We start from the raw sequence: 22,318 nt of genomic DNA, 5'->3' as shown, positions 1-22,318 counted from the left end.
TTTGGTAGAAAATTGATCCCGAGTGTGCCACGTGTGTAAGGTACACGAACCGTTAAAATTGAATTGCGCTTTGACTTTTATAATTAGACGAACTGTGAATTCCTAAGCTCATCTGCCACAATTTGCTTAGAAACTAATTGAATACCTTTGCAAATATTGTGTTTGATGCAAGAAATTAAATTGAGACTAAAGGTTAAGATTTTGATTGAGAGAAAATTGATTTGCATTAATGATAATATCAACATTGTTGGAAATTGAAATAATAATTTGGAATTGAAAAGCTTGAATTGAAACAAGGCTGGAATTGAAAAGCTTGATGGTCCCCCGGTCTTTGCTGGATGTCTGCTTTTTATAGAGATCCCAAGTTCCAATTTACTTAGTTATATACTTCCGTGTTTTGTTAATGTGGAGCTCTATTATCTCGTTTATTTGGGGAGTTGAAGTACACAAGTGGTGGTGACTTGAAAACCACTATTAACTTCTTCTTCTAACGTGGTGCTAAATCTTTTAGCCGTTTGTTTTAATTATTAACTAATTAATTAATTAAATTAAATAATTTTAGGCCAAACAAACATATATAAAAGTGTGAAGAAGAGAGATGACGAATAAATTTATCGAAAGAGCCTTATAATTACTGTTGCTAAGATTGAACAATTTAGTCTTTTACTAATTTAATAGAAAAGATGATAGATAATAGTAGTGTAAGGATAAAACTTTATATAGAGACAGGACACTACAAGATTATAAAGATTGACCAATTTAATTTTTTACTAATTTAATAAAAAAGATAATATTTAATAGCAATATATGGAAAAAATTCATATAGAGATAGGACATTACAATAAAAAAAAAAAAAAAAACTAAAATTCTATTAAAAATAAAAAAAATAACAAATTTAAATATCAAATTTAATATGTTGAATACCAATTTTACTTAAATATAAAAAAGCACACGTATATGTATGTGTGTAGGAGGGAAAAAAAAAACAAAAATAATATGCCATGCATTAACTAATAGTAAAAGTAATTTGACTTTAAAATCAAGAAAAAATCTAAGGTTTTTGTTCTTAAAAGAAAACCAAAAATTATAAGTATTAGATTATTTTAGGTCATAGTATAATAAATATTAGACAATGTTCAATTAGTCATTATGATGGATTTAAATTTTATTTTATAAAATTATATAAATCTCTATATTTATTAAGTTTGGATTTAATAATTATTTTATCATTTACAAGTTTAACTACTTTTAGATAAAAGAAAAGTAAAAATTTTAATTTAATGAATTAGAAGTATTTAAGTAGAAATTAATTATTTATAAGTCTAGCTACTTAAGTAATATTAAATAATCAGTCTCAACTATAATTTAATTTATAAATATAGAATATAATTATCAAGAACAATTGTAAATACAATTATAGAATATAAATTATTTATAAAAAAATATAGTTAAGATAGAACTAGTAAAGTAATTATATAATCAATCTACATTTTCTTACAAACTAGATAGACTTTTCATATCACTAAAAATAAAACTATTGACATTTATTGAGTGAAAAACTAAAATATTTAAAAGAAATAAAATCATTACTAAATCTATATGATAAAATACTAAGAAAATTATATTTTGGCTAACATCAAAAGCTTTAGGTTTGCTAAATTGAACAAATACGTAGATACTGATCATTGAAGAAGTTATAAGATCAATCCAAAATTTGAGAAAATACTTAAATAACGTCAAAAATTCATATAAATTTTATATTTATTTTGTCTGAAAATAAAGGAATTGAGTCAATACTTTAGAATGTTGACTCAATGAGAAATTTTACTTAAAAAAGATAAAATCATAAAAGTAATTTAAATTAATAATGAATTTCATATGTAGAAACACTTTTAATTTGTGCATTAGGAATTTATATCAACTGGCTAAATATGTAAAAGAAGCTATAAATGAAAACTCCTTCAATTTATGTGTGTTTCTATAGTCATGAACTATTTCTACTTACATATAAAAAAAAAAGTTGTGATAGGATTATTCTTTAGTACATATTATTGCATGTAATATAAATAAATAAAATATATTTATAAAATAAATATTAATCTAGGAGACTGTGGATATTTAAATTGAATGAGTCATATTTACCAAACATATGATGAGATGTTTGGAAAAATAAAATTTCAATTTTGGTTAATAATATTTCAACTTATTAATGACAAATTATTAATATTATTGTAAAATTTATTTGAATTATGAGAATATTGAGTTCAATTACTTAAAAATTTTAAAATTAACTCAATTAATGCATTTATAGATATAAATGGATTCATTGCTTTTCAAAAATAAAATTTAAATGAACTAATTATAATTTAAGAATTATGCAATTTTACATTAATAGTATTTATTATTTTAAATTTAGTAATTATTATATTTTTATTATAAATGAGTTGAATTATTAATATTTATGTGAAACGCACGTGGGTGAAAAACTAGTATAATAAAATAGTGACAACATAGATTTTGTTATTCAGTAGCTTCAAAGACTAGCAATCAGTCATGTGTATTTTATGTGACATTAACATGTAATATGTTGTTTATATAAAATAAAAAAGTCTCTTTGTCATTTTTATTCTCAATTTCTACCTTTCGTACATACTATAACGATTAGAGTATTTGCTCTAAAAAAGGTAAAAGTATTAAATTTAAATTTTATTTATTATTATAGCAAGTATAAGAAATTTATTATATTTTGTTGTATAATTTATTGCTCGTTAAATTTGTCATAAATAAAAAATAAATTTTATATATTCACCTCACCCTAAAAAAAAAACTTATAATACATCTTTTATTTTATTTTTCATCCGAAATATTATTTTTCTATAATTATTGCTAACTGAAGCTTCATCAATTAAAGAGTTTCTGTTATAAATGCTATAAATGCTATAAAATAATTATAAAAATTGCTGATAATAAAAATATCAAAAAATAAAATTTTATTTACAAAAATACTTTAAAATGAAATTTTATTTACAAAAATATCATAAAATAAAATTTTATTTATAAAAATACTCGATTTGGTTTTCAGATGAAAATATATATGTTGGATATACTTTTCAAAAGAGTACATATTCAGTATACTTTTGAGAGACAATGAATCTAAAACATATTAATTGTTAAAAAATATTATTGCATTTTATTTTGTTTGTGATATTAATGATTGATAAATAAATAAATCAATCTAAAAAGTTTTTTTCTAATTTAAAGATTTAAAAATGTATTGAGAATATCATATCCAAAAAATGACATAAATTGCTATAAGACAAAAAAGTATATGATCCGTATATATTAAAAAAAAGAAACATATGCTGGTATATATTAAATATATCTTAGATACCTTAATTTTTTTTAAATAAAATAAAATATAAATTTAAAAAAATTAAATAATAAAAGATATACATTTGCTAAATAATATTATATTTTAAGTATTTAAATTTTTTATAATAAAATATAATTTAACTTAATTTTTTAATAGCAAATGATATATGTTTATTAAAATATGGTATACATTAGATATTTATAAAGTATCTAAAATTAATTTTAGAAAAATAAAAAAGATAAAGAAGGTGAAGAATAAATATTTCTAAAAACAATAGGGAGTAATTTTCAAATTTTTTTTTTCTAAAATTAATTTTTTTTTTAAAATGAAAACAGCTACATTAAGCCCAAATAAATTGTAGTATTGGGCTTTACCATTTCAAAAAGAGAAGTTTGGGCTAATAATGTAGCCCAAATAGAATTAACAGATTTACAAAGTAACAGATTCTCCTTCTCTCTCTCTCCCTCTCCCTCTCTCTGTCTCTCTCTCCCCGCACCTTTGCCAGTTAGGGTTTAAGGTAAGGTTTATGTTGCTCTACTGAATTCAAATATTTTCTTCAGACGAAGTCTTTGTTCATCAAGTAAAAAGGACGCCAACTTGAAAAGATTCTAGCTTTGAGGCTCCCAATTCAAGTCTGAAATTGAACTTACTAATTGATTCACTGATTCATGTCTTTTTTCGTCTCTATCAAATACAATTAGCTATAAAAGAAAGATGCTTTATAGATGCTTTGTAGTGTATATTGAATTTTCCATTGTATTGGGATATTGGGTTATTCATTTTCAGATTCCATACCTTTATGTTTGTTCTGTTTTTTGTCTACAGGGAAGTGCTCTTGCCGTTCTGCTATATGGTTTCTGTTGGTTCAAAAGCTTTAGTATCATCTAGAAGCTGTAATTTGGTGGAAGATATTGTAATGGGTGGGGAGGATTATAAACAAGGTAGAAACAAAAAGGGCATGGGCAGGAAAGCCAAGAAACAAAATCTTGGTTTTGATGGTGATAATTCTAACAAAACTGTATCTGGACTGGGGCGAGTTGCTGATGGAAGAACGAGAAATTCCTCACAGCCATTGGTTATCAGGTAATTAATTTGTAGATCTTGTATTTGTTTTTACCTCATAGGATGCATACTTTGCTTTAAAAATCTGTTATGGATTGCTATATTTTTCTAGCTATGGTAATTTACCATTTTGGTAGTAGCCAGTTATGCATGTTAGCGACATGAATATTACTTGCAGGAAACAGGTTGATCCTGAGACAAAACAATACTTCTCAGAGATTGCAAATCTTTTTGAAAGTAGCGGAATTGACTTGGAAGAGCGAGCAGTTATTTGTGGTAATGCTCTTGAAGAAGTCAGAGGGAAAGAGTACGAACTGGCAACTGATTATATTATCAGCCATACTTTGCAAAATCTCCTTGAGGGCTGTGATGTGGACCACCTTTGTAGTTTCCTCCGGAGCTGTGCAGAGTTCTTCCCCTTAATTGCAATGGATAGATCTGGTTCTCATGTTGCTGAGACAGCTCTCAAGTCTTTAGCCACACATCTTCAGGACAATGAGGCATATTCTATTATTGAAGAAACTCTAACTGTGATAAGCAAGGTATCAAGTAGATGATTTCTTGTTTAATTAAAAGTTTTCTTATAACAAGGTGGCCTTTCGAAATTGCTTTTGCCTCTCCCTTTTCATCGTCATCTTTTTGCTTTTCTAAGGGACCAAATCTGAAGAGGTTTGTGCTTAAGAAGACTATGACTTTCTATTGTATTTTTCTTTTGTTTTAAGCTTTCTTTGATCTCATGCAGGTGATTGTTGCCAATCCTGTTGATATGATGTGCAATCGTTATGGATCTCATGTTTTTCGAAGTCTTCTTTGTCTTTGTGGGGGAGTCCCATTGGATTCCCAGGAGTTTCATGGAACAAAACAATCAACAATTTTGGCAGAGCGGCTAAACCTCAAGGAAACTTGGATTGGTGGGAATGACTCAGCATGCTGTCAGCAGGCATTTCCCAATTTACTGAAGTTTCTTGTATCAGAAATGTTGAAAAGTGCCAATAAAGACATTAAGACCCTGCAAGTTGATCCATACAGCAGCTTGGTTCTGCAGGCATGTCTGAAGTTTCCTCTTATGATATCTTTTTTCTTACACCACATTTAAACATTTAGCTAGCCTCGGCAGATAAACATTCATGTTTTTTGTCACTGGATTATGAACATTAAGTTAATTCCAGAATACTAAGCTGGGAAGTCTGATTTCAGGTGCTTTGCTGGCTCATTGATATCTCTTTTCCACTTGCCAACTAATTTTCTGAAGTCTAGATGTCCGTACTTCACTTAATTCTGTTAGTTGGGGCAATTCTTCCTTTTGTACTTGTTTTATCTTCAGAAACACACTTCTCTTTTCCCTTTTTGCTTTTGGTAGATTTTAGGTATTTTTTGTTCTAGGGGCCATCAGGTCAACTTAGGCTAACTGGAAAAGTCTTATCCTTTTAGGGCAGTTTGTTTCCGTCTCTTGCATTTCTAATGCATCTTTGTTGGATTGTATAATCTTTCAGAAATCTTATCTGGTGATCTTATTTCGTGCAAAGTTCTTATGATGCTATTAGAGGTAATTAAATCTGGTTAACATTTGACTTTCCACAGACAGCGTTGAAGTTATTAGCCCATGAAGGTCAAGAACTAACGCCAATAATCCCTGTTTTACTTGGATTCAAAGAAGAAGATTTGACAGAAGAGAACTTCATAGATACGACAGCGGTTGGTGAAGTTCAAGAATTGATGAAAGAAACTGCATTCAGTCACTTAATGGAGGTAAGAAATATGTTATTCTATTTTATTTATGTTATCCATTCAAATGTATCATTGGTGCAAGTTGCATTCTGGTTGACTCGTAGCATGTTTTGGCTGTTGCATCCATGGTGTATCTTGTTAATGTGCTTATTTGTTTCCATATATTGAAGATTTGTGCTTTTAAATAAGTATGATATCAAATGATACACAATTTCCTTGCTTAACAAAATTACCACACTACAGATATGTATCTTCAATATGGATGTTCTCCGGTTTCCTGTTAATAGCTTCAGCATGCTTTTATTTGAAAAGACCTTAATTCGAAACCAATTTGCTCTTATTTACATCCAGTTTCTATAGTTGAGAGACAATTCACTCATTCTTTAGAGGAAAAAGGGATATTACTTTTTCAGGTAGCTGATAGCTTTGACACCAGTAATCATTTATTCTAGCTTGTGCAAGATTTATGATAGGACAAGATTAAAGCATAGTATTGTACATAATGTGCATTCATGTTTTCCTTGCTGCAAAAGCAGTTATGAATGGGCTGTGGAAGGGAACCTAGATTCTTACTCAATGCTAATTGCTAAATATTTTATAAATGATGTTGCCATTAGTTGTATCATGCTATTGATTTTTAGATGGCACCTATTCTTAAATTGTGATTGTTTGAATTTTCTGCAAATCTGCAGGTAATCTTGGTAGCGACTCCTGAAAGCTTATATGATGAGATGTTCACAAAACTTTTCAGGAATTCATTGTTTGAGCTTTCATCCCATCATTGCAGCAACTTTGTCATTCAAGCATTAATTTCTCATGCAAGAAATGAAGAACAAGTATGTGCTCTAACATTAAGTCCTTGTAAAATATTCAATCTTCTCCTTATCTTTTGCAATTGTTTGAATCAGGGTGCTATTAGTATAAGTGGATTTGGATTTTAGAATATGGAGACAATTATTTATTCACATTATTACAAAAGTATAATACAATATGTAGTAGGTATTTTTCATCTAGCATGTTGTGCCCAGTCGTAATATCTTGAAGTTTTGATGAAGCATTTCCTCCCGTTTTGACTAATAGATGGAGCTGATCTGGGAGGAACTTGGTCCAAAATTTAGAGATCTTCTTGAAATGGGGAAGGCAGGAGTAATTGCATCACTTATTGCTGCAAGTCTAAGGCTTCATACCCATGAAGATAAGGTTTACTTCTGAAATTAAAGCTTATTTGTCAAGTTATTGGAATTCATTTTGTGATTGAATCTGATATTTACAAATCATCATTTTAGTAAGAGTTATCTTTTCTTTGCTTGTTTGGCAGTGCTGCCAGGCCCTTGTTGCTGCTTTATGCTCACCAAATGAGTCTCCAAGATGGATTGTTCCTCGAATACTATTTCTTGAAAGTTACTTTTCCTTTGGGGACAAGGCCACTTGGAACTGGCCAAATGGTATTAAGATGCATGTCATGGGATCGCTGATTCTCCAGGCAATTTTCAGATTTGGAAGTGTATGTTTCCTTCTTTGTGTATATGATTCTATATCTATTTCCTCATCATTTGTATATGTAGCCAATTTTATGATCATATTGCAAACAGATGCTATAAAATGTGGTTCAGCCATACCAAGAAAAAGGTTATTTTGGGTGATTTTTATGCCTGGTAAGTATGTGTAATTTTATATGCAGAAGTAAGATACTGCAGTCACTATTTGACTGTTGAAAGTAAGATACTGCTGTTGTTATTTGTGTTTATCTCAAATTTTCATGTCACCCCAGGCATCTCTAGAATATTCAAGTTAATTAGCATGTATGGTTTTATGCTGTAGGCTTCTAATATTTTGCATGAGCGTTACATATTCTCTGTTTCTGTTTGACAGGGACTCATTAAGCCTTTTATTACTAGTCTTATATCCATGGAAGGAGAACATGTCCTTCAAACTGCAAAAGATGCTGGTGGAGCACGTGTTATTGAAGCTTTTCTTGGATCCAATGCTTCCTCAAAACAGAAGCACAGACTAATTGTGAAGTATGTCATGCTACATTTCTTGGTAGTTTCACATTTTTATTTCTTTTGATCTCTTTCTTTATTTCTGGTTTGAACAATTGCCAAAAAATTGCTTTGGAAGTTCTGATCTCTACCAAAATTAAATTTTAAATTCTGACAATATAATATGGTTAGCGTGAAACTTGTGATATCTCTGCATGTAGAGAGACAGCTTGTTCCTTTTTAAAAGGGACTGTATTGTCCATGTTTTGTGTACCGTTTTGCGATCTTAAATGCATTTCAAAACAGTCTTGAAATGTTGTCTTGGATTTTGAAGTTAGATTGCTAGTTTACTTCAAATTACTATTCTGATTTCTATTGATTACTCTGAGTTTCTGAAGGCTACGAGGACATTTTGGTGAGCTTGCAGTGCACTCATCTGGCTCATTTACAATTGATAAGTGCTTTGCTGCCAGTAGTATGTCCCTAAGAGAGGCCATAGCATCAGACCTGTTAGCAGTGCGAAATGAACTATCCAGGACCAAGCAAGGTCCTTATATCTTAAAGAAACTAGATATTGACAGGTATGCTTCATTGCCAGTTATATTGACCATTTATGTTATGCCAAGAAGTAATTTCAAGTTTGAGCCTACATAAAAAGTTTGGAATTCAGCTTGTCAATTGTGGAACATTTTAGCATTTCTTGCTTAGCATTGGATTTTTTTGTATGCTTATTGCAACAGATTTGCTAACTGGCCTGATCAGTGGAGGTCCAACCAAGCATCAAAACAATCAACTTACGAAAAGTTTTATGCAGAATTTGGATCTAGTGAAAACAAGTCAAAAATTGGTTCCTTCCTTTCTGATACTTCCAAGAATACATCAAACCCAAATGACTTGAAGAAAATGAGGAAAGAGATTGATTATCATCTTGCCTCTGGTAAATATTCCAAAAGGGGTTATACTGGTTCTGAGGCTGCTGGAACATCTAATAAAGCTATGGAAAGCACGAAGATACCATTCATATCCGGTGATATGAAGGGGAAGAGACGACACAGACATGATAAAGGGACAGAATCTTCAAAGAAGCTAAGAGTGTGATGATGTTGCATTCCCTGATTTTTCAATTTCAACCTTGTATACCTCAGTTGAGCTTTCCACATTACAGTAATGGCAATTTTGTTCTTGAATGTAGCATATCAGACTCCTTTATAGTTGTTTTCTATTATATTTTTCGTGCTCTCAGAATAGTTATGTTTTGTTTAGGCTGCAATTTGTGTATTACATATCCTTTCAAACAAAATGGACATCATCATAAGACTTTACATAAAAGAAATAAGAAGTCTACACTTTACGTAACAACTCATAGTATCTTGGAGGGAAACAAAATTGTAGATGCATTATGAGCTGCTGTTACACCTACATACACTAAGCCAGCAAGAGGTAGAAGAGAATGAATCGAAGGGGAAAAAATAGGAAAGAAAAGAACGGCCATGTGGTAGAGATTCTGAATCTACTGTTAGAAAAGAAAAGAAAAGAAAGGCAATGTTGTAGAGACTCTAAATCTACTGTTTTGGATATTGCTTCAATCATCTAACGGAGGTTTGCACCTGGTACAAAAACACAAGTATGGAAGTCAATTAAAAGTAAACTTGCCAATGGTAGGAAAGGCTTGAAACTGTTGGCACAAAGAGGGGTTACTTATTCTGTGTAGGATTTGAAGTACTTGGAGGTATTCTTCTGAAGCTTGAATCAACCTGCTTGAATGGATTCTTCTTATCTACCTGGAAACCTTGAAAATTTGACAGGGAAGGTGGTCGAGGGTCCGGACGAGCCTCTGCTTGAGCCCTGTTTATCCACCCAGATAGAATAACAGAAAGCAGAAGAGCAAGAACAGCCAGTGCTGTAGCGTATGCTTTCATTTTGATCAACTCCTCTTTTTATGCTAACTTTAACTTCAAGTTCTTGAGCTGTTTCTAGTGAGTGAAAATGGCTTCTTCTAGTATAAATAGTTGAGATTCTTATACCTAACCTGATAGTTAAGCAATATTAGTAAAAATCTGAATTGGGATCTGATGGCAGTGGGATCATGTGCTCTACTTTGACTGTTACAAAAAATTTGTGTGTGATGACTTTCAGATTCTGATGACTGATGATTACACAGTATAATGAACTAGGGTCATGTGATCAATCACGTGATATTACTATTAACTCTTTTCTTGGGAACTTGAGAGATAGAAGAAAAGGATTAGTATTATAATCTGCTAAGCTAGTTTTCCAAGGAGTAAGTCTCTTTGGATCCCTTTAAAGTTTGAAAACATGTTTGGTACTAAACAGCTGTTTGAGACAGATGTGGGTTCAGCTTGAGATAAGCTTCAACTGTTTTCTTCTCATGTTCCATTGTATAGATTTTTGTAGCACTTGCCTCAATAGAAAATACTGACCTACTTGATAGATTTAAAACATAACCAATTCTAAGTGATACTCTTTTTTATATATGAAAAATTAGGTTCCAGATTTTAGATCAGCTCGGATTTACTCTTTGAATCACTCTCGTTGACTAGTTCGATGCATATAACGAATATTTATAAAGTAATTTTATATACGTAACCGAATATGAAAATGTATTTCTTGACTAGTTCGATGAAACAAATTAATGAAAACGAATAAAAAATAAACTCTTTTTAATTTTCTTTTTTCTTATAAAGAAAAAGGGTGAGTACACACATTATTGTCAAAAATGAGTTTATATTTGCATTGGCATCTGATGCAGAAAAATGTTAGAACAAGAAACAGAAGCCAATATGAACTGTTCTAACCAAAACAATGGAAAAGAATATAACTCATGGCAGGCAGATGCCTAAAGATAATGTTTTGATGTTTTAGGACCCATTATTTGACCACTCCAGGTGGTCGTCCATTAGCATAAACTGTCCATTTCCACTGACTGAGTGTCAATGTTCTTTTTCATTTTTATTTCTTTTCCTATTCTTCATATTGAAAAGTTTGATGCTTTAGAAAACTACTAAAAGATTTAGAAGGTTTTATTTTTTAAAATATGACAAACAATTATTGAATAATTTTTTTTTTAAACTTATTTTATATATTATTATTTATAATCAAAATTATTGCAACAATCGCGGGCCGTAGAGATAGATTATAGGACTTTGATTATTGCTTTTATCATTTCGTAAGGAAGTTTCCTTCAATAGGAGATTCAAATTTTTACTCAAAAGTGGTGCAAAAATGTGTTTATTTGATTCGTAATGTCTTTCTCTTCAGATTAGGAAACCGAATGCACGATATAAATCTTGAATTATACTTGCATTTACCATATTATTTGAACTCTTGCTCTTACTTATAAATTACTTTTTAACTTTAGATTTAATTTGTGATATTTATAACTATATATATATATTTTTTTTTTCCTTTTTGAGAATTAATTTTTTTAATATATATATATTTATAATTTGACATATAGAATTTTTATTTTGACATGTATATTTATTTTTGACATATAAAATTTAAAATTATATATAATTTTATAATTAATTATTAATTTATTAATTGATAGATTATATTTTCTAACAAAATATTAATTCTAATTCTAAAAAATAGAATATTAACTATATTTTAATAATATATTAACCAATATATTAATTATCTAATTAGATAATGATTCTAATTTTATCTTAAATAATAATATAATAATTATATTGTAATATTATATCAACTAATAATTTAATTTTTTAATTAGATAATAATTCTAATTTTAAAAATAATATTTTAAATTATAATTTAATATTATATTCATTAACAAACTAATTTTTTAATCATATAATAATTTTTAATCCTATAAAATAGTGGTATTAATATATTGAAAGTATTAGTTTATATATCTAAAATCAATTAATAAATATTTTTGATATCTATTAAGTATTCGCAAGTATACAAACCGTTTATATAGTAAGAGTAAGTTCATCATAAGATGGATATGATAAAGAACTGCAAAGTCGTTGTAAGAACTATGACATAAAGTACTAAAGATAAATCTAAACACTTTAAATCAATATTTTAAAAAAGTAATATATTCATAAAATATATAATAAATTATAAAATAAATATGCAATGATTATAATGTATGAACTATATGATAAAACTAGTATTTAGTCTAGCCATTTATTTAGTAATTTTCTTATTTAACTTTAAGTCTAGATCTAATGAATGAGACGGCAATGTGATTTTTCCTTTAGCCACTCAAAGTAATTATGTAACTAAAATTTCTTTTACCAACATAGATTGAAATAAAGATGGTATCTCTAATACATTATTATTATTAAATTGATATGATGGTCAACTAACAATAATAATTGAAACTAATAAAGATATGTAGGTAAATAAATCATTCATCAAATAATTAAATAACAAGGTTCATAAGTAAAAAGACTAAACTAAATACTTATGAAACTAGCATGACATATTCAATCCAATAGTTATTATAATTAAATAGAAAAACATACAAATAAGATACAAAGTAAAAGCTCTCTTGAAATCCAAAATTTATTCAAGTAGGAAGATGATTGGTTCTCCATGTCTACTTCTTAAAAGACTTTTTAAATCTTAAAAGAACAATGGAAACTAGAGTAAAGTGGATGCGGAAGATGAACTGTAGAGAGAATCGCAGAAAGAAAAATAATGAACAGATGCAGATTGAATGTGTATCTCCTCTTGTTGTGCATTTGATCTCCACTACTTGTATAGATTTATCTTGGAGAGTCCTACTCCAAGTACAAAACTTGCAAATATTGTTTTCTACAACTCTTAACTATCATAACTTAAGTAAATAACTAATAATGGTCTATAATTACATAAAGATTTAATTAATTTCTCCTTGTTCATTGCATAATTTTGGTAGGCCTATTAAAATAGTAATTCAGACATCTTTAGTTCTGAATCTTGGCAACAACAATTCTATTTCAGCCTATTTGATAGTGTTTAGCTTATATTTTCACTTTTTGGCTAATGATAACTGGAATTGGACAATAAATATAAAATGAGATAGTAAGCATATAATTCTACATATTATATATATAAAATACTAAAATTTCTAAATATTTATATATAATATGAACCTATCAATTTTTACTATAATTTCTATATTATTTCACTAATAAGATCTTAAAATATTCAAAAAATTAAGAAAAATAATTAAAAATATTTAATTTACTGATATTTTAAGATATTATAAATAATACTAAATATTGAAAAATCTATTAAATTTTATCTATAAATTTAATTTTGTAATGAAAATAAGAATAGCCATACAATGTCGAGATAATTAACTAGTTTTCTTTTACTTTTAATCTCTTTATAATTTCTTCTATTTTTTTGAAATCTGTATCTCATATATATTTACTATAATAAGAGAAAAAGAGTAAAACTATAGACAAGAAACTAGCTAATTGCTTTATAGGCGGTTTATTTTTAGTGTCAATAAAAATTATAAAATCACTAAAATTAAAATTGAATGATACCATACTAAAAAAATTTAGTAAAAATATTAAAAAAGTTAATTGACATATAACTAATTATATATTTTATGTTGTGTCTATTTATTGGATATATAAACATGTTATGTCTTTTAGAATTTTTAAGTACTTATTAATAATTGTAAGATAATTAAGATTTATAATTAAATTATTTTATGTTGTAATATAATATTTTAAAAAATTTATCTAAAAAGTAAAAATTATGAAAAAGAATTTAAAAAGGTGAAAGAATGTGAAATAATTATATAATAATTAAGGTGTTAGAGTTGTCATATAATATTTTCTATAAATTAGTAAATAAATATTAAAATGATTTTTGTTTAAAAAATTAAAAAAAATAGTTTAAATTTTATATAATATACTACTTAAAAGAAAAAGAAAAGAAAAAAACGTTAACATGTATATATAGAAATAGATGTCCAAAAGTAGGCCTGTTACAGTTTACCATTTGAGCAATTCTTATACCGTATAATATGGTTCATTTTCATCAAACAAAACGCGCCTTCTTTTTTCTATTATTTACGTTATTTAAAAGAAATTAAAAAGACAAACCTTTCTATGTTCATCATAATCTCTTATTTGTTCATATATATTTTATTTTTTTGGTAATATACATATATAGTCAAGTAACAATATATAATGGAGTCGCATTTTGGACTTTAGAACCATGATGCTACATGGTCTAGAATCCATGATATATTTTACTCCATTTAAGTGGCCAGGACGGGTTCAAGTTGAGCCCAATCGAGTCTACATTTTATAATGTCTAGACCTATGCTTATTATCCTACTTCCACTCACTTGAATAATAAGTACGGATAAATAATTAAGTGAAATGCATACAAATATTTTAGGAGAACATTTCATTGATCTTCTTTCCAAAGAACCTATTAATTAGATTAATCTTCCTTTTTATTAAAAAGTTCTACAAAATATTCTTATTTTTTAAGATGAGTTTTGTTAGAAAAAATTGCACATAATAAATTAGGTATTATAAAAAAAAATTATAGCAAGATTTGCAAATGTCACATTATATATAAAAAATGCAGTAATTTGATACACAGAAAATTTATATTTGTATAAATTGAATATACTTTTTTTTTTGTGCATATATTCTAGTTTGGAACTAGAACTAATTCATATAATCCCTTAATTTATTAATCTAGTGAGGCCACTTTACAAATTGCGTCAAATTTTCAAGCTTAAAAATTAAAATTAACTCGAAAGTAGAATATAATATTTTCTTTTATAAAAAAAATGGAATGAAACAGAATAATAGTTAGCTTGAATTTTGTTTTATATGTGATTTTAGATGATGCAATAGTAGACAATCTTTAATGAACAAAAATTTATTTAGTGTTGTTGTTGCTAGTAAGTAATTTTTAATAGTCATTAATATATAGAAGTGAAAATGTTTATCGTAGAGATGTATTTACAAAGATGAAAAGAAACATTGAGTAAATGAAGATCATGAAGTAGAACGATGGATGGATGTGAAAATGCATAGTAATAGTAGCTAAAGGAATAAGCAAATAAGTATCAAGGCATAGAGTATCAAAAATGAAGATGAAGGCATAAGTATGAAAATGGATTCAAAAGTCGAAAAGACTTAAAAACTTAAGTGAAATGAAGATTAAGATAAAAATATAAAGCAACAAAGATGATGAAAACTATAGACATATAACAGCAATGCAAAAAAAATTATGGAGCTAAGAAATTCATGTGAGCAAGGATGAGCTCCGTGAAAGAAAAATGATTGATTGAAGTTTAAAGGTGGGCTTGAAAATATTGATTCTTTGAGGTCCGGCAACAAGCTTGGTCCCTTCAAAAGATTTATATGTAAAACGTTATATATTTTTAAAGGCGGATAGAATTTGATCAAAATTTAGACCTGTATAGATAGACCGGGTTGGACTCGAGGTAAGACTTGAAAAATGCAAACCCGACCAAACCCACTCGTCTTTTAAACATGTCTAATAATAATTTTTTTTATAACTATGAGAAAATATATAGTTTTGATGTAAAATAAAATTGAATCAAAATTAAAATTGTTTTGTATCGGATTGGATCGAACCTTAGAGTCAATTATTAATTTATACACGGGAGCACACTTTTGTTACTACTAATATACATACTCACCTGAAGAGATCATCCCAATCTGAGGCAGGAGCTTGCCAAGACTTAGATTGCCTGCACATTTATAAAGATCCCCTATAGATTTTATGAGAATTAATACTCCAAGTATGTCCCAAGGCGGGGCATGCAACTTCAACCCTTTAAATACACTGTTAACTTAAGCATCATATTAGTACTCAAAGTGCATTGCTTGGGTCCTCTAATTTGTTATTTTGTAGGTTTAAATAGAGCAGTTCGTTCAGTAGAAGATGAGGAATTATTAAGACCATATATCATTATCAAACCCTATTTTTCTTACTTATCAGTACCATTATCAGAACTCCCATTCAATCACTCGCACTCATAATTTATAACCTTACTTTCTTTCATCAATTAAAACATCTCAATAATTGGATACTGCAATTCCAAATTTCAATTGGATATATCATTTTTTTTTCTTTCCTTTTATGTGTTTTATTAGTCATTTATTTGGAGCTTTTAAGCTAACACCTTAAAATCTAAGTGCACACTTTCTGTTTACTTTTTAAGTTTAAGGGTTTAACTTTTATCAACTCATGCATTATTGATTATTAATTAGCTATTTTCATATGCATTATTTTTCAAACAACAATATGGTTCATTGCAAGGTGTAGAAATAGCACTCTGAGATGGCTTCCCTTTGCTATGAAATCAAAGACGAAGCTAGGTTGTTGAATGCAACGACTGATTGATGGTGATTCAGGATTCAATATCTATAATATTTAGTTTTAGATTTTCCTAAATATTAGAATTAAATTTATGCTTAAAAATTTAAAATATAAAATATTATATATATATATATATTTTATATAAACATGTGTTCTTTCTACATAAATAACACCCTAGTCGGAAGACCAAGATAATATGAGTAGGATATGTAATACGTCCATAGAGCTTTAACTTTTCCAGTTATATATATATATATATATATATATATATATATATATATAAGATGATATAAAAACACATAGCTAAACACACAGAAAAAAAGATAAAAGGGAAAAGAACTTTTAAAACGGTGCGTTTTAGTATCTACCGACCCTGACAAGGAAACGAAGCATATTTCTTTTGCTATTTTTTTTTTTATATTATTTAGAAAAATAAAAAATAATATGTCACCAAATGACAGTCCAATCAAGACAGCCGTGCTTTCCCATTGCATTTCTTCGTCCTTTCTCTTTTCCTTTTTATTAAATAAAAGGAGTGAGTGACAGGTAAAAAACCAATTTCTTTCCGTTACAATTTCTAATTTTCAATTTTATTTTTCTCATTTATCCTCTCAAACTTCTTCTTCTTCTTCTTCTCGTTTCCGTTCCTTCTTCCGTACATATTTTTATTTCCGGTAGTACCTCTTTTTTAGTAATTATTATTATTGTCTTTGACCATTTTCTTCGAATTTGAGATCGATCTGCTTGGTTTTTTGGTTTAATTTTCTTATTGTTGGTAGATTCTTGATTGTTGTTTTGACTTTTATATGAATAGATTGATGTAATTGAGATTTTCTCACTTGATCCTTCGATTATTGATCTCCTTTGTGTGTGTGTGTGTGTGTGTGTGTATTTTCTTAATATGTTTGGTTAGGGTCAATTTTGATTTCCTTCAAAAATTAGGCACCATGTGTGTGGAATATTTGATTGAATTCTTAATCTTAAAACTGTAGCTGTAACTATTACTGAAATTTCGCTCTCTTTTTTTATATGCTTTGAAATTAATTACATAATTGACAAATTATTGCATGATATATATTGCTAAAATCACTCGCACTTATTTTAAATTTTTTTGTCAGCCAATACATTGAGGTTTTGGAGTTCACTTAAAGAAGGAAAGGGAATAGCTAGGCAGTAGTTGTTTGTGCTGTGAATTGTTTTAAGTTAAATTGTGAGATGGCAGAGAAATCATGCGTCTCTCGGCTTCAGAAGGAATATAGAGCACTGTGTAAAGTATGTTATTCTTCTTTTTTCTTTTCAATTGGAAGTTAGATTGTTATTTAATCTGTTTATGATATTAGCATTAATGGCTGGACCTTACTTTACCTCTTGTAGAGGGTAGGTTATTTTCACTGTTATAACAAATTATTTATGAATTAAATAGAAGAAATAAGACTTTCACTAATTGATTATCTTGTTAAACTGGATGTCTTTCCTAACTGTATTTTAGAAGGCTTTAATATGTGATGTATTCTTGTTTCCATGCTAGAGATTCATTTGAATTGTTTCTTTTCCTATGATGTTTTGTAGGAGCCAGTTCCCCATGTTGTTGCCCGTCCTTCCTCAAGGGACATTCTTGAGTGGCGTAAGTTCTTATTAATCATGATCTTCTATCCCACTTGTGCTGTTTCTTATATAATGGTCTGAACTTATCAACTGTAAACATTTTCATTTAATTCTCTGGTTTTACTGTCATGGACATTTACACCTGCTAACAGTGGGAAGTGGGACGCATGGAAATAGATGGGGGATACAGTCAAACATTCTTAATTGACTATCATCCCTCCTCTTCATGTATGGATAGAGGTAAAAAACAGAGATTACAATCAAACTCAATCTCTTTGCAGAACTTAGGCTCCGTATTTATGGTGAAATTCGTCCATTAAAAACTAAGAGAACATATTTTGGATATCCTTGGAGTAAAAGCTTTATGGCATTGTAATCTTTGGGGTGAAAGAAGTGGGATGCCTGTGTATATATCATACTTTTCATGGATATTGCAAAACTTGTTTTGGGGAAAGCACGATATCAAGATGTGTATGCAACAGAAAAGACTATTGAGCCCAGCTTCAATTGATGCATAAAAAATTCTACAAGGTTCCCCTATTAAAATTCAATGCACGAACTAGAATGTGGTGCATATAGGCAGGCATATGTTTGGCATAAGCAAAATAAAAAGAGTGAATATGCACATGATGTAGATGAGTGTCCAGCAGTTGGGCTGGAGATATACTGATGTTTCATTCTTGTTTTTAATTGCTGCGAGATTCAATTTCTTCTAGGATTGAAATATAATATATACAGTATGATTTGATCATTCTCTTACGATAAGAAAAAGGCACTAAGGGGAATCAGATCCATGTAGAAATAATAACATTGTAGATCAAATAAATCACACAAGAATGGTATATGTGGTTGAGACTGAAGATTTAACTGTTTTTAGGACCATTTTATGTGAATGTTGGAGTAGTAGTTTAAATGCATTTATCAGTCAGATAATTTCAATGTTAATCTGCTGTTGCTAAGTAAATAAAATTCTTAGCCATTTGTTACTTGTTTTAGCTCGCTCATTTGCTTACCCTTTTATTCAGTGTTCTCGCATCAGAAAGTATTTTCCAGTAAAAATTTTGTTGGCATCAGTTCTTACTCTTGCAATCTCACTATTGCTTTTGCGGTCTCTGTCTCATTGTTGTTGATTTAGTAGTTTTCCTTAATACTGATGTTAATCAAATTCAAATTATCCAGATTATGTGTTGGAGGGAAGTGAAGGAACACCTTTTGCAGGTTTGTTAGTTTTATTATTGATCTGGTATTTGTTACTGATTATGCAATCCTATATTATGACTATCTTCCTCAATCAAGAATCTGATGTCAATGTTTTGGTTGGAACAATTGGAATCTCTGGATATTGTGGTGAGAAGGTGGATACTATTATGGAAAGATCAAGTTTCCTCCGGATTATCCTTATAATCCTCCCGGAATCACGTAATGTCTCTACTTGCTGTTGAACTTTTTCTTTTTTCTAGAAATTCTATCTTTTTGGCTGTTTCTTTTTCAGAATAGGAAAAAAATTATTTAATTCTCTTGACCTTTTCTTTTTAAATTCTCTATAGCATGATCACACCCAATGGACGTTTCATGACTCAAAAGAAAATATGCTTATCTATGAGTGATTGTAAGTTTTATAAGAATCTTCATTCATAGAATATCAAGATTCTCTCACCTACAATGACCAATTTTTTATTGACCTTATTCTTGTTGCCTTACAGTTCATCCAGAAAGTTGGAACCCAATGTGGTCTGTATCCAGGTACTACTTCTGATTTTCAAGAGTTGTTTTGGGTTTATATATGGTTTCTCTATCATATAGTATTCTGCCATCAGGTCTTTAGCTTAATACAGCACATGTTGCTTTGGATGCTTGTTCTAATACTCCTGTTTCTGTTAATGCAGTATTCTTACAGGGCTTCTTTCCTTCATGGTGAGTTAATTCTAGCTGTTTGCTGACCAATTATTTTCAATTGTTATTACAATTATAATGTTCATATCTTGCTTCACAATTAATTCCTGTCAATTAATGCATTTTATTTTATTTTTGTTTATTTATTTATTTTTGGCTTTGGGGTTGGTTGTTGGTGGAAAGGGAAGATGTGAGCTGGGTGGAAATGAAGGAAAAGGATCTATATAGCTGCCCCAACTAGGTCAGAATCAAGGCTTAGTTGAATTGAGGAAGGGGATGATAGGCTGGTGTTGCAATTTGAGTTGAGGGAGGGGGGCGGTAGCTTGCTGCTGTAATTTTGGCCGTATTGTTGATAGAATGGCTTAATTGTATAGTTCCTGCGCTGTTTTTAATACAATGGCATTCATGAAGCATACCTGAAACTTATGACTTTCCCTAGAGATCCCTTTTACCAAGGATGAAATTTTTTTTGCAGATGGACAACAGTCCTACGACAGGCAGTGTGAACACTACTGCTGCTGAGAAGCAACGGCTGGCTAAGGCCTCTCTTGCTTTCAATTGTAAGAAGTATGTTTCTCCACTCTCACCAGACTTGTTTTGAGCTTACTTATTTTGGTATTTAAGAAGGAATTTAGAGCATCTGGCCTTGTGTGTATTCATTGAAAAGAAATAAATATTCCTTATTTGTTTTGGCATCTAAGATGGGAGTTTACAATATATATGGTGTTGTCCAACAGAGGCTCTTCCTTCCTTCTTTAGGTTCCTTTTGTCCTTCCTATTTTAAGGTTTAAATTTTTTTCATTTGGTAACTCTTTGCTGAGCAGCCCAACATTTAAGAAGTTGTTTCCAGAGTACGTGGAAAAGTATAACCAGCAGCAGCAATCTGAGCAGATTATGTCAGATCAAGTGTCACGAGAGGCGTCAAGAGAGGATAGATCCAGACCTACATCAGAAAAACTCGACAATTCCTCAGGAGATGTTAAAAGAGATACACTGAAGGACGCAAGAAGAAACGGGAAACAAACGTTCCCAACCTGGCTAATGTTGTTGCTGGTTTCTGCCTTTGGTATTGTAATGGCGTTGCCTTTGCTTCAACTTTAATATAATATAAATTGCGAAATGAGAATGTTGCGATTGGTTAGCGGACATACAAGCTGATGCTAGTTGAAGAACTCTTGGAATGCTACTTAGGTTTGCCCAGTATTTAGCAGAACTTGTATAGAGGTTGTTGGTGCTCACTTGGGTCTTCTTATGTTACTATTGGCAGTTTGTTAGATGATGCCCAAAAGTTGCATGCTTGTGGCTTTATTTTCTAAATATAATTGAAGTTATGTGTGGTACTATAGGTTATTCTTTTCCTTCTATCTTTTGCCTGAAGTATATTTACTACATAATCCCATTAATTGTTTAATTTTTAATTGCCTATGGCAAAGCGTCTCGATAAATCATACAGCATTGTTGTTGCAAAACCGTAGTGGTTTCTTTGAGAATTCTCATAATTCCTTTCTCAATGGCAAACATTCTGAGGTCCTAATGATGTTTATACCTGTTCCGGTTGCAGGCTAATCCCAATTCATACTAAGCTTGATTTAATTTAAAATTTTATAAATAAGTTCGAATTCAGTCCATTTTATAGAATTTTATCTAAATATGTATATAGTTCCTTTCTCTAAATCCATTTAAAAATGATTGGACTTTTTTCAGATTGAAATTCGATCAAGTCTAAAAAATTTTCAGGCAATTCATACCGACTGTTTGGATGTTGCTTTGATAACATTATTGTTAGCAGGATTCACCGCAGTTATGGGGATTTCGAATATTGAAAAATTGAATTTCAAATATACGAAGAGTTCTGATTTTAAAAAGATTGAGTTCTAGAAATACGAAGAATTTAAATATTGAAAAAATTGAATTTCAAAAATATTTAGAATTGTACCACAATATAAAGAATTATTTCAATTTTTTTGAAACTGTTTGAATCTAGCAAAACACTTCAGTACGAAATAAGATATTTAGAAATTCTTTTTTACTTTTATTTAATAAAAATAATATGTTTCATACTTACTCCAATAGAGATGAATGTTTAATGTTTATAATTTTAAATCTGTTACATTTGAATTAATAAATTTATTATTTTACTCTATTATAATTATTTAATTGATTAAGATCTTTTATATTTTAACTTATTTATCATATTTGTAGATTAAAATACTGATATTGGTTTTAATTATTTTTTATTCATACAATAAGAAACAGTTTAGTATAATCTTAATACAGTACAATTTAGAGAAAATCAAAATTGAAGGAT

General features: G+C 29.2%; 3 protein-coding genes across 6 annotated transcripts; 2 read left to right on the top strand and 1 right to left on the bottom strand.

Annotated features, from left to right (window-relative positions):
* Positions 1-3,813: 3,813 nt before the first annotated feature.
* Positions 3,814-9,370, top strand: LOC8284733 (pumilio homolog 23). Of its 2 annotated transcripts, none has more exons than XM_015728137.3 (11): positions 3,814-3,890; positions 4,199-4,456; positions 4,614-4,977; positions 5,178-5,480; positions 6,017-6,184; positions 6,856-6,999; positions 7,244-7,363; positions 7,482-7,667; positions 8,036-8,184; positions 8,544-8,726; positions 8,886-9,370. In XM_015728137.3, exons 2-11 carry the CDS (start codon positions 4,224-4,226, stop codon positions 9,241-9,243), a joined length of 2,208 nt encoding a protein of 735 aa, XP_015583623.2. In that variant the 5' UTR covers positions 3,814-3,890; positions 4,199-4,223; the 3' UTR covers positions 9,244-9,370. The 2 variants fall into 2 exon arrangements, with proteins under 2 accessions (XP_015583623.2, XP_015583622.2); XM_015728136.3 differs by having other exon boundaries at positions 3,835-4,005.
* A 122-nt stretch (positions 9,371-9,492) lies between these two features.
* Positions 9,493-10,369, bottom strand: LOC112536939. Its single transcript, XM_025159885.2, has 2 exons — positions 9,844-10,369; positions 9,493-9,752 (listed from the first exon to the last, which is right to left on the bottom strand). Exons 1-2 carry the CDS (start codon positions 10,062-10,064, stop codon positions 9,728-9,730), a joined length of 246 nt encoding a protein of 81 aa, XP_025015653.2. The 5' UTR covers positions 10,065-10,369; the 3' UTR covers positions 9,493-9,727.
* A 6,573-nt stretch (positions 10,370-16,942) lies between these two features.
* LOC8284731 (ubiquitin-conjugating enzyme E2 34) lies at positions 16,943-21,368 on the top strand. 3 transcript variants are annotated; one of them, XM_015728135.2, is made up of 10 exons: positions 16,943-17,058; positions 17,631-17,784; positions 18,082-18,136; positions 19,297-19,335; positions 19,473-19,536; positions 19,665-19,726; positions 19,821-19,860; positions 20,004-20,031; positions 20,486-20,577; positions 20,835-21,368. In XM_015728135.2, the coding sequence occupies exons 2-10, from the start codon at positions 17,728-17,730 to the stop codon at positions 21,109-21,111; spliced, it is 714 nt and encodes a 237-aa protein (XP_015583621.2). In that variant the 5' UTR covers positions 16,943-17,058; positions 17,631-17,727; the 3' UTR covers positions 21,112-21,368. The 3 variants fall into 3 exon arrangements, with proteins under 3 accessions (XP_015583621.2, XP_002533817.2, XP_048234166.1); XM_002533771.4 differs by having other exon boundaries at positions 17,057-17,186; XM_048378209.1 differs by lacking the exon at positions 16,943-17,058 and having other exon boundaries at positions 17,255-17,784.
* The last annotated feature ends 950 nt before the right edge of the window (positions 21,369-22,318 follow it).

The sequence above is a fragment of the Ricinus communis genome, chromosome 8 (assembly GCF_019578655.1).
Source record: "Ricinus communis isolate WT05 ecotype wild-type chromosome 8, ASM1957865v1, whole genome shotgun sequence".
Classification (NCBI taxonomy): Eukaryota; Viridiplantae; Streptophyta; class Magnoliopsida; order Malpighiales; family Euphorbiaceae; genus Ricinus; species Ricinus communis.
The sequence above is the reverse complement of the archived record's forward strand: the minus strand, read 5'-3'. Positions and strand labels throughout refer to the sequence as shown.